Source organism: Hypomesus nipponensis, chromosome 21 (assembly GCF_054491055.1).
Source record: "Hypomesus nipponensis isolate SF chromosome 21, ASM5449105v1, whole genome shotgun sequence".
Lineage (NCBI taxonomy): Eukaryota > Metazoa > Chordata > Actinopteri > Osmeriformes > Osmeridae > Hypomesus > Hypomesus nipponensis.
Genome location: NC_140381.1, coordinates 735001 through 747214, shown reverse-complemented (window position 1 = coordinate 747214; position 12214 = coordinate 735001). Strand labels below are relative to the sequence as shown.

Here is a 12214-nt window from a genome sequence, read left to right as displayed (position 1 = left end):
GTGAAGTCCCACATCTCACATGACCACAATTAACTTGAGTTACAAAGTCTGTTGTGGTACTGCCCCAGCATGTCTGAAAGAGCACGCACACTAACCCAGTGAGCTAACGAGAGCCCTGCTTTCTTCTGGTTTTCTGACACCCTAACTCTGCAGGTTGATACAACTAGATAGTCGTTTCAATATCAAGTATTAAAAAGAGTCTGTGGCCTGCATTGCAATTAAAATAAATGAGTTACTTTATTCAAATTAATTTAATGACAACAAATGGGTCCCTTCTCAAAACACCATAACCATCCCAGGGTTGGTAGAAATCATCGGTCTACATCCACTAATACGTCATATTACACCAACCTTCTCCACCCATCAAAAGGATCATGCCATGAAAACACCACGTGTAAAACTAACAGCATCTCATCTAGTGGTGTCAGTGTTCCAGAGCATTCAGGAGTGTTCCAGTAGGTTCTGTCTGGATCAGTGGAGCTTCCTCTGGGAGTCAACACCTTCCCCCATCAGCTGCCCTGCATCTGACACACACACAAAATTGTGTGTCAAGGGGTTAAAGACTGAAACATTGTTGTGAATTAAAAATACACTCACCTCACTCACTGTGTGTGAGGCTGTGGAGGAAGAAGGGGAGGGCGGGGCTGGAATGTGGTGGGGGGGGAGGGGGTGGGGGGCTCAGCAGGCCACACCCCCACTGCTGCGGTGAGAGGTCAGAGGTCGCGCAGGCAGCTAGGAGTGCCTGGGAAACACAGCTGTTGAAGATCCTGTCCCTGGCCAGGGCCTGCTGCCCCCCCAGCTTGAGGGGGGAGGGGCCTTGCTGCCCCCCCAGCCTGAGGGGGGAGGGGTTGGGAGACACACCCACACTGGAGGAGCACCCTCCCACGCCTCCCCCCTTCTCATCCCCCACGACGACCACAGCCCCGCCCAGACAGGGCTGGCAGGGGCGGAAGCTTTCGGGGCGGTGGGGGGTCAGGGGGCCCGGGGCGGAGGCCGTGCCCAGGGGAGGTGCTCCGTTTGTGGGGAGGGATCCAGGAGGCTGGGGTCCCAGGATGGATGACTGTCTTTTCTCAGTCTTCATCTTCCTCTTCACACTGGGGGAGGGAGCCAACACAACTAGTGTTTCGTACAGCACACACACACACACACCTTTAACTCAGTGAACAGAGGAGGTACAGTGTTGTTACACACCACACACACACACACCTTTAACTCAGTGAACAGAGGAGGTACAGTGTTGTTACACACCACACACACACACACACACACACAGTTACCCACGTTGAGGTTCTCTCACGGAGGACTCTCCTGCTCTCCTTCATCAGAACTCTGAAAACAGCAGCAGTACATCACATCTCAGTCAAACTCCATGTACAAATAGTGCATTCAGAAAGTACAGCATGGGGTGTGTGTGTGTGTGTGTGAGAGAGAGAGAGCGTTTACCTGGGCTGCATCCACCCTCGGGGCCAGAGAGGTTTGACCTTCTCCTGCAGGAAGGTCCTCAGGTGCTCCTCCTGCTCCTCATGGGCTCTCCCTCTCTCCCTCTCATACCTGTCCATCTCCACCCTCACCACGCTGCACAGACACTCCCTGACACACACGGTCATTCAAAAGGCATGCAACTGCTTCAGCTTGGCCAGCATGGCTCCTAATACTTGTCAGATCATTAGCATATGTATATACACATACATACACGTGTCTGACCTGATCTCTTCATTCCACATGAAAGTCTTCCGAGGACCTGCCACTTGTTTACTGTTCCTCTCCCCCTCACCTTCTCCCTCTCCTTTTTCTCCTTCCCCATATCCTCCCACCTCCCCCTCTACCATCCTGTGAGAGAGGGGGAGAGAGAGAGAGGGTGAGAAATGATGAATAGGACCACCTTCATGGGATCTGGTATGCGGTTTCCAAGGTGACATACTTGAGGACCCTGGCGTGGGCCTGGGCCAGGCAGTCGTCGTGGTAACGAGAGATCTGTTCTGGCATGGCTCTTCCAATGGCTTCGCTCAGACGCTGGATGGGTTCCGCCTGGACACACACACACACACACAGGTCCAACATCTTGTGGACACCCCCCCCCCTTCCTCCCAGAGGTACGTACCTGGCCCCTCTTCCTCCCAGAGGTACGTACCTGCCCCCTCTTCCTCCCAGAGGTACGTACCTGCCCCCCTCTTCCTCCCAGAGGTACGTACCTGGGCCTTGAGCAGCTTGTTGGCTCGTTTGAGCAGAGTGTCTCTGCTGCAGGGCAGGAGCGAGGCCAGGTGTGTGTACACCCTGGAGCGTACCTGTACACCCAGCTCCCTGACCTGCAGCTCCACGCTGCTCACACACAGGTTAGGAAATGCAAGAGAAACAGGACAGTATTACTTCCATACACAATCACAAAACAGTCAATACAATAATAGAACAACGTACTACAATGCTGTTATCATACAGAACTATGAAAGTAATACATTGAAATGATAATACAATATAAGCAATACAATGTCAGCAGGGTGTGTGTAGTGTCACAGTGCAGCTAACTCTAAGAGGGTGTGTGTAGTGTCACAGTGCAGCTAACTCTAAGAGGGTGTGTGTAGTGTCACAGTGCAGCTAACTCTAAGAGGGTGTGTGTAGTGTCACAGTGCAGCTAACTCTAAGAGGGTGTGTGTAGTGTCACAGTGCAGCTTACTCTAAGAGGAGGGCGTTGACTTCCGGAGTGAAAAACTTCAGTTTGGACTCTCCTGCTAACACCCTGGCTACCTGAGAACAACCAAACATCAAAACATCCGTCAATCAACCAATTAAAACATCTGTCAATTAACCAATCAAAACATCAATACATCCGTCAATCAACCAATCAAAACATCTGTCAATTAACCAATCAAAACATCGATACATCCGTCAATCAACCAATCAAAACATCTGTCAATCAACCAACCAATACATCAATCACTCCGTCCACCAGATGTTAGGGGATAATGTATCAGTTTAAATAAACCTTCATTAGAATCACTGCTTGTAATTTCTGTGGGAAACAGACAACCCATGCAGTCTAGTGTGACCTAGAGTGACCTAGGATGACCAGGGTTATCCTGCTGGGTTATCCAGTCTTACCAGGGTGAGGTCAGTAATTCTTCTTTCCAGAGTTGGAGGGAGGCCCTCAGGTAGGGGGGGTAGGGCCTGAGGCTGGGGATGAGGCTGGGGCTGTGGCTGGTTTGAGGCATGGGGTAGAGGTTGGTTCTTGTTTGGGATTGTTTTAAAAGCAGTAGCATGAGGAGGAGAAGAATCGAACTCGGGATCAAAGCCAGTGAGATCATACACTTTGGTCTGGGGCAGGGTCTGGGGCAGGGTCTGGGGCAGGGTCTGGGGCAGGGTCTGGGGCAGGGTCTGGGGCAGGGTCTGGGGCAGGGTCTGGGGCAGGGTCTGGGGCAGAGCAGACATAACCTGGTTGTGGTTCTGGACGCCCCAGGTCAGATCCACACAGAGCTCAGGGCTCATTTCCTGTTCTGGTGTGTTCTCTGCCGTGGCATCCAATAAGCTGTCCAGATCCACCAGGAAGTCCACTGTATTGGCCGCCTGCATCAGAGTGTTGTCATTGGTTGAGCCAATCAGGTTGAGTAGAGGATCAGCCAATCCAAGCCCTCCGCCACCAGCAGCGTCTGCACGGCCCAGGTGCATTGTGGGTAAGTGTCCAACAGATGACCCCTCCCCCAGCGAAGACCCTGATCTCTCCTTCCTCTCCTCCTCCTCCTCCTCTCTCTTCAGCCTCTCCCTCTGGAACTTTCGGAGCATGTCGGTGACGCACAGAGGGCCGGTTGGCTTCCTCCTCCTCTTCCCTTTCTCCTCCCCTTCAACTGGAGGAACACTGTAGAGCGAGAGGGAGAGAGCGAGAGAGAGAGGGGGAGGGAAAGAGAGGGGAGGGGGGGGAGTGAGTCCCTGCTCACCCAGTGTTTGTGTGTGTGTGTGTGTGTGTGTGTGCTCACCCAGTGTTGTCCTCCGCTCGAGAATTCATCTGAGAGTTCTCCTCCCTCCTCTTCTTCTTCTTCTGTGGTTTCCCCTCTCTCTGCTGCAGCTTCCTCTTCTGACAGAGCAGCATAAGGATGAGACTCCCCTTCCCCCTCCACCCCCCCCCCCTCCACCCCCCCCCCCCCTCCCCCTCCCCCTCCACCCCCCCCCCCCCTCCCCCTCCCCCTCCACCCCCCCCCCCCCCCCCCCCCCCCCCCCAGAGGGTGTGGCTCACCCTGGGGGATGTGGTGCCACTCCTCTGGCCGCTGGCTTGTGTCTCGGTGTCGGACGCCTGGCGGAACTGCAGCGTTCCAGAGTTGACATAGAACCCTCCCAGCTTGGTGGTGAGGGAGCAGGGCACAAACTCGTCATACTGCAGACACCCCACCAGGGGGAGACAGAGCCTTCAGTCAGCCAGCAGCAGCACAAGTGCAGGCAGAGCATGTGGACACTTCTACAGTGTTACTGAGGTCTATCCATGCTTCTCTTGTTATTATCCCTTTCATCAGCTGTGATTCGGATGGGGGGCAGTTGTGAGTAAACCTAGAAAGGGTGACAGGTCGTCGGGGTGACACTCACCGGCTCAGAGTTGTCTATGAAAGAGTCGTCGTCGTCGTAGCCGTAACCAATATCAACCAGATCCTGAATCCTGTCTTTCCTCTGTTCTCCTCCTCCCTTCGCAGGGGAAGGGAGGGTAGAGAGATCAAACAGGCGCTCAAGCAGTCTGAATTCATTCTTCTTGGGAGAATTCCCAAAGTTCCATCTACTCACGTATTTCTCCTCAAACCTCTTCGCGATGGCTTCCAGTTCCTGTTTTTCCCGGTTGTCGTCCTCTGGTAAGGACCCCGTTAAAGCAGACTCCTTCTCTGGAACACACTGGAACACAACATGCGCTGCCCGGTTATTTTCTCGTTTAAGAAGCCACAGGACATTCGCTGTCCACGCGCAGTTCGAGGCTCTCTGAAATTTAAATGAGTTTATTTTCAATCCGACCTGTTGATTGGAGAGTTCAGAATACCAGAACTCGGGGCACCTCCGTTCGTCTGATTCAAACAGCGCGAGGACGTAGCGGACGGTCGGTTTGGGTGGCTTACTGTCGGTAGCTCTAACCTCACAGCATGCGGCTGCCGCAGCGGTTAATGCCACCGGTTTGGTCAAAGTCGGTTTAGAGGCAGGTGAAGGGAGAGGGACATTGCCCGATAAGGTAGTTAACTGGATTCTACGTGGTTCGGCCATGGGAACGTGCACATTAGGCCTAACGCTAACGCTAACCCTAACGCTAACCCTAACGCTAACCCTAACGCTTGCCGCAATGCCTGTGACTAGCTAGAATGGCTGGTTGTTCTTGGTGTCAGACATCCTAACAAGTTGATTTCGTACAGGTGCGCTATCACCAGTGTGCTTTAATTCTTTAAGTGGGAGCACGCGTGCTTTTCCGGTATTGCGCACTCCTTAACGAGTCTCTCCAATCCTCCTACAAATAACGCTGATTGTAGTTTCTCTCTCTCTCTCTCTCTCTCTCTCTCTCTCTCTCTCTCTCTCTCTCTCACACACTTTCTCTCTCACACACTTTCTCTCTCTCCCTCTTTCTAACACACTTTCTCTCTCTCACACACACTCTCTCTCTCGTATTTAAAATATAAGGCTGCTTTAAGATGAAGATGATATCTTATCTACCGATCAAACGTAGGCCGAAAGCCTTCCCCTTGAAAACAGAATCGTTTTAGAACCTCCGAGGGGAAAAAGGTTCCGGACAGACAGAACCATATTAGGGTTCTCACGGTGTTGGAACCCAAAGGTTCAGTTATTATACAACATTTTTCTATATAGAATCGTGTTTTTAAAGTGCAGGCAGGGGGGTTAATCTCTCAGTTGTTCACCGTCGGAGCGGCAGTTTAGCGTCTTCCCGCGAGCTCCCCAAAAGATCTAATGGGGACAAGCCTCGAGAAGACACTATTTAAACGTTTATAATTAATTACCCGCCGTTCTTAATTAAACGAACTTGGAGTGCCCGCACGCTCATTAATTCAAACCGTTCTTTCAGTTAATTAGACGGTTTTCCAAGTCTAGTTGCTCCGTTAAACACCGTAAAGGCTATATCCATAGACTCATGAGAGTAGGGAGGGGAGGGGAGGGGAGGGGAGGGGAGGGGAGGGGAGGGGAGGGGAGGGGAGGGGAGGGGAGGGGAGGGGAGGGGAGGGGAGGGGAGGGGAGGGGAGGGGAGGGGAGGGGAGGGGAGGGGAGGGGAGAGGGGAGGGGAGGGGAGGGGGAGGGGAGATGCTGTTGTGTGACTGTAAATGAACGAGTCTATAGGCTATACCCTCCAGGACCATCACACACTCTCACTCACTCTCTTTCACTCACTCACACAAACACACAGACACACACACACACTTTCTCACGTACAAACAAGGTGAAAGAGAGAGTGATGCGAATCAATGACAGATTAAAAAACGTTTGACACACACGTTTGAAAAATGTGTCTGTGATTTAAACACATTGGTAACTTAAAAACCATGTTGAACAAAACGACCCTTTGTCTTTACAAGCCCAGTCTCTTTATTTTTGCGTAGTTTGTGTTTGTTTGATATGTGGTTCTTCTAATTGAACGCACGCACACGAGCCAAGGTAAGCCGTTTTGACTGTCATCAGTTTCTATCCACCAGAGCAGCAATAAGCGGCTATGGCTCGGTAAGACTTGAGACCCGCAGCGGCAGGTTATCCCCGGTACACCGCCCATCACTTAGCCGGGAATCAGTGTTCAAAGCCTGGATACGACGGCGAATCACACCCGCGACATCCATGATTAACACGACTCCAGGTTTTAAACGGGAGTATTTGCCAAACCAATTTTCAACCCTGCATCCTGACACCCGTGTGTAATTGGACGGCATACGACATGTCTCGTGTGAGAGAGAGAGAGAGAGAGAGAGAGAGAGAGAGAGAGAGAGAGAGAGAGAGAGAGAGAGAGAGAGAGAGAGAGAGAGAGAGAGAGAGAGAGAGAGAGAGAGAGAGAGAGAGAGAGAGAGAGAGAGAGAGAGAGAGAGAGAGAGAGAGAGAGAGAGAGAGAGAGAGAGAGAGAGAGAGAGAGAGAGAGAGAGAGAGAGAGAGAGAGAGAGAGAGAGACTTTTAAAGTGAAGGATTAATTGCCTTTGAAGTCTTTCTTGGCATTAGCTAAAGAATGAGAAGTAAAGAAGTTGAAGAAGCAAATAGTTCACATGAAGCATATTAGACATTATGATGGAATTGTGGCCTACACACACACACACACACACACACAATGTTCTGAATCAGACCTCGGGATGTTTGCAGTCTTCGGGTCTCTCAGTTAGACCAGACTCCTCTCCCTCGTGATTAAAATAAATCAATCAAACTTCCGGATCATCCAGCAGAGATGCTGCACGAGCTGTGCGTGGATTTGCATAATACACTTCCGTGATCGAAAAACTCCTTTCATCCACATCCTCGGTTACGAACGGTTACGCCTAAACTGTGGCAATGCATGTATTGAAAACAACGGCAATGGTTGATAACATCAGTGTATGTCACAATTGGTCGTTGGTCTAAAAACTAAAGAAATAATAAATCGAATAGTATCTGAAATAACTGAAGGTCCATAGGTTACTAAAACTCTGTTGTTTGTCTGTTTGGCATGCGAGGTCGCAGGAATGAGGTGAAGGGCTGCCTGCAGTGGCATCGTCTCAACAAAGGGGGGCGCCTATGATCCATGAAGACCTCCCGTCCTTTACCAGGCTCTAGACAGGGAGAGTACACACACCCATGCACACATACCTTTTAACACTTAATTTTAATATGAGCCAAATTATTTCCATAAATCTCAGTCGATAATGTAACAGTGCCACTTCTCCACAACAAACACTACTTTTAAATGGTTCCCGAAGTGCATTAGTAGCCTACTCAGACTGGTGCCCAACGACCACCCCACCCCCACCACCACCTCTCTCCCTCTCACACACTCTCTCACTCTTTCTCTCTCACATACATTTTTATCGCTGTTTCTCTCTCCCTCCTTCCTCTCCATCCTTCTCTCCCCCTCACTCTCTAACGGCTTGACATGGCTTTTAAGTGCTTTTTACATTTTACAATGTAATCTGCAATCTGGGCCTTTTTTTTTTTTTTTACAAAAATCACTTATAAAAGGTTTGTTTGTTTGTGTGTGTAAGAGAGAATTATCTAACTTTTCACTTTTATAACATTTACCGTCCTAAATGAACGTTAACGGTTACAACCTTTCTGTTTGGAACCCCACGTGGCCTGTCAGCGCTCGAGGTCTCCCTTCCATTGTAATGAACAATATAGTTTATTGACCCCAATAGGCCAATATTCTTATCAATGTGTAATCAAATATATTTGGCTCTGTGACTAAACCCAGATTTAAACAATGTAAAAACATAAATAGGCATCAAATTTATACTCGTTTGTATTCATATTTGTCCCCTACCCTCGCCATAACCCTCCCCTTCCTATACAGTATATTCAGTCATCACTGTGACTGTTGTCAGCTTTAATCGCGTGGAGTGTACCGTCGAATTGTCCGCAGTCCTAGTGTCTGACTCAGAGCTATCTGGCTCGCGTGTGCCGCACGCCCTGCCACGTTTGGATTGGATTTCCCCGCTTCCACTGAATTGACTTTGACAATTACAATGGCAGGATAATTGCAATCTGTCTCCGTACATCCTGTGTTAACATATCACAAACTCACCCCGCCGCCGTTCACCCTGCATATGCTCCGGTTTTACATACGCACCCCACTTTGCAATTAGAACTGAATTTCACGGTGTGGGCTTTTAATGCTAATATGGATCTTTTCTGGCCCACGGGACGCGCGTGACAGCCAGGGAGGGGATGTGTTTGGAGAGAGAGTGAGAGAGAGAGAGAGAGAGGGCGGGCAGAGAAGAGAAAGAGAGAGAGAGATTCAATAAAGTGAAGAGGGGATCAGATTGCGGGCCGTCTTTGTTTAACCAGTCTCTCCTCTCAAACGAGTTAATGGGACGGAAGATATTGGCACCCCGCGCGGCCGACACGAGGCCCACAGAAGCGACGAATTAAAAAGGTGTCAATAAATGTGTGCGAGACAATGAGCTAAAACACATACGGGCCGCGAGCAGGACAAAGGCGGACAGATGGAGAGGGTGGAGTGTGTGTGTGTGTGTGTGTGTGTGAGGGGGTCTGGATCGTGACAGAGACCCTAAGATCAGAGCAGGGAAATCGGAGGACAATATTAGGGGGAATGATTTAAACAGTATGAGAAGGCAGGTCCCCAAGCTGAATAATTGACTCGTTGATTAAGTCGACCGAACAAGAGACAATATTAATTAACTAATTTGGAGAAAATTAAACAACACAACAGCACAGTTTGAAATGCAGGCTTTTTTACATAAAAAAGGCTGCGCGCGCTCGTTACCGTGTGCACGTTTAGAGCGAACAAGTAAAATTTGATTTCGGTTTTAAGACAAAGAAAATAAGTAGATGAAGACTTAGCGACACCTATGACTGTGCACTTAACGGAACGCGTGGATGAAAGCACACCCCTCTTCCTGTCTTTCTCTCTCCACACACACACACACAAACACACACACACACACACACACAGCACATTCATAAGTTTGATTGCTAAGGACGATCCAGACATATGCCCCAACCAAAAATATTTAAGTTTCATAACCGCCAACTGAGTGCGCGTGCAACATCACGAGTCCCAATCCGCCAGGAGGCGCACTACCCTCGGTGTCCCTGTCAGGCCCGCCTCAGTTTAATTAACGTTTAAACCAGTTCAAGTTAATGAACGTTAATTAGCCTTGATAACGGCTATAATTGATAAGTAGGCCTAATTATCTTGCGTATGACACGTTTTTATTTTCCCGGCTCAGCACGTCGCATAGTTGTCATCTCATCCGTTCACCCCCCACCACCCCTTGAAATATTTACAACTATTGGTTGTTGTGTAAACAAGAGAAGAAAAACAATTAGGGCTCGCGTATTGACGACAAGAGTGTGAAGTGTCAACTCCACAAGCACCAAAGCCGCCACACCCACACCGGGTCGAAAACTACATTCTCCGGTCTTTACCCGGACACAAACATAGGCCTATATTTCATATTTGCCCTTAATTATATAATATACCTGTAAATATCGTTTACATGTTGATATTAGTTGTAGGCTTACTACTTTATCTGAAACCGAATGCCCATTGGACAACTGAAACGTATGGATTGAATGGATGGGAGGTTATAGTGAGGTTAGATTAACTTCACTTAAGAGGCCATCATGACGATGTTTTGAAGGCCCTATTTGGACCAAACCAGACCCTCCCTCCCTCCCTCCCTCCCTCCCTCCCTCCCTCCCTCCCTCCCTCCCTCCCTCCCTCCCTCCCTCCCTCCCTCCCTCCCTCCCTCCCTCCCTCCCTCCCTCCCTCCCTCCCTCCCTCCCTCCCTCCCTCCCTCCCTCCCTCCCTCCCTCCCTCCCTCAGTCTGTCCCTCTGTCTTGTTCTGTCTCTTCCTGATTCTTAGTGCGAGAGGGTGTAAATTGAGAGGCACGTTAGCGTCCCCCTCCATAATTAAAACATCTTTCCTCGTTTACGATGTGGATATAAGTAGGCCTCGAGGGCATTGCGCTTCCTTGCCTCCACCGTTCCACCGGCAGATGGTCGATCGCCAGGCTCGAGCCCACCGGCCGGTCGGGCTCAGTCTGATAATAGTTTGACGGAAGGGCCTTTCATTCTGCCTCGCGCACATCAGATCCGAACAACGTGCGCCGCCGACCCGGGAAAGGATTAGTGCGCGCGATAACAAAGGACACGTTAACCACTCAACAATTCCCACTCCTCTGTGCAACACACACACACTGACAGACGGTCAACAGTCAGTGGATGTTAACAAATTAGGATTTTGAAAAAATTATGAATTTTCGATTTAGGAGGCAGAGGCTAGACTTTAAGCTATAACATACCGGGTTAGCAGCGCTTGCTTCTGGGGTGCTTCTGGGCCGGAGAACGTCCGAGCAGAGTAGGCGAGCTGAACAGCGTTAGGCTTGTTTAGCAGCAGACGCCTGCTCCCTTGTTTCTGAATGGCAGTAAAGTCCATCAATATCCTTTAGAACGTGGAAGCGTGACTGTTGACAAAACAATGTGATTAGCCTGAAGGAGATAAATATATTATTATACCTATGAACGTCAAGAAAAACAAATAAGAGGGGGCATTGGGTAGTATAATCCTCGAGGCAATGTTCTTTTGAACTTTTCATCGAGCTAACACGAGTGTAACTTATGCTGTGCTATTCATAATACAAAATAGCTCATTATAAAAACAATAGGAGAGTAATCCATGCATAAAATAAAAACTCTGTTCATAAATATGAACGCTCACTGTACGGAAAGGGCAGTTAAAAATGTATGAAAATATTCCCACACTTTTGGGAGAAAGTAATTCCGGTTAAAATTACGCTCTCTGAAGTCGAAGCCTAAAGCATACAGAAATATATATAAATAGCTCCATTATATTTCGTCTCAATAAATAATGACATTTTTAAATGCTGTATCATTCCACATAATTTGGCCAAAACAGTAATAAAGGAACTTTGAGTAAGTTAATTTAGGCTTATTTTCACAGTGTATTTCTTCTTGTGTCAAGTCTTCCAGTTAAATACGTTCACTATGAGTTATAGACTAGGCCGTACAAATAGGCTACCTTAACTTTTACCATAAAAAAAAAAGTGATGTTCTACGACTCAACAAGATCTTTCAACTTCGGGAATGGAACCGTGGTCCATATAAGACTAACGGAACAGGTTCAAACGTCTCCGGTTGGAAACTTTTGGCGTCAACAGAGCGCACGAACTGACAAGCAATGCGTGCACAAAGGGGCAACCAAGGACCAACGTGAAGTCATCGGAAGTTGGCACGTTTGTTTTGGAGGTAGGATGTCGGCCTTGCGAGGTTCTACTGTAGCTTACCGTAAGTGACTCTCCACGCGCTAGCCTCCTGTATGCGGGAGAAAGTAGGTTAACCGGGGATTTGTCGCTATTTCCTCTTGTTGCCTTTTCTCCAGATAGGTAAAATGAAGATGTATTATGAGGAATAAGTCAAACTGCTAACCCCCCACACCCATACCCTCCTCTTCTCCTCTCTCCCCCCCTCTTCTCCTCTCTCTCTCTCCCCCCCTCTCTCTCTCTCTCTCTCCCCCCCCCCCCCTCATCTCCTCTCTCTCTC

General features: G+C 49.1%; 1 protein-coding gene across 2 annotated transcripts; it reads right to left on the bottom strand.

The window, feature by feature from the left end:
- Nucleotides 1-212: 212 nt before the first annotated feature.
- LOC146237227 (ubinuclein-1-like) lies at nt 213-5496 on the bottom strand. Of its 2 annotated transcripts, none has more exons than XM_084685387.1 (14): nt 4981-5496; nt 4759-4863; nt 4567-4662; nt 4223-4360; nt 3966-4063; nt 3097-3847; nt 2672-2742; nt 2193-2319; nt 1922-2028; nt 1705-1830; nt 1444-1590; nt 1282-1329; nt 598-1094; nt 213-524 (listed from the first exon to the last, which is right to left on the bottom strand). In XM_084685387.1, exons 1-13 carry the CDS (start codon nt 5221-5223, stop codon nt 599-601), a joined length of 2553 nt encoding a protein of 850 aa, XP_084541513.1. In that variant the 5' UTR covers nt 5224-5496; the 3' UTR covers nt 213-524; nt 598. The 2 variants fall into 2 exon arrangements, with proteins under 2 accessions (XP_084541513.1, XP_084541514.1); XM_084685388.1 differs by having other exon boundaries at nt 3966-4060.
- Between the last annotated feature and the right edge of the window lie 6718 nt (nt 5497-12214).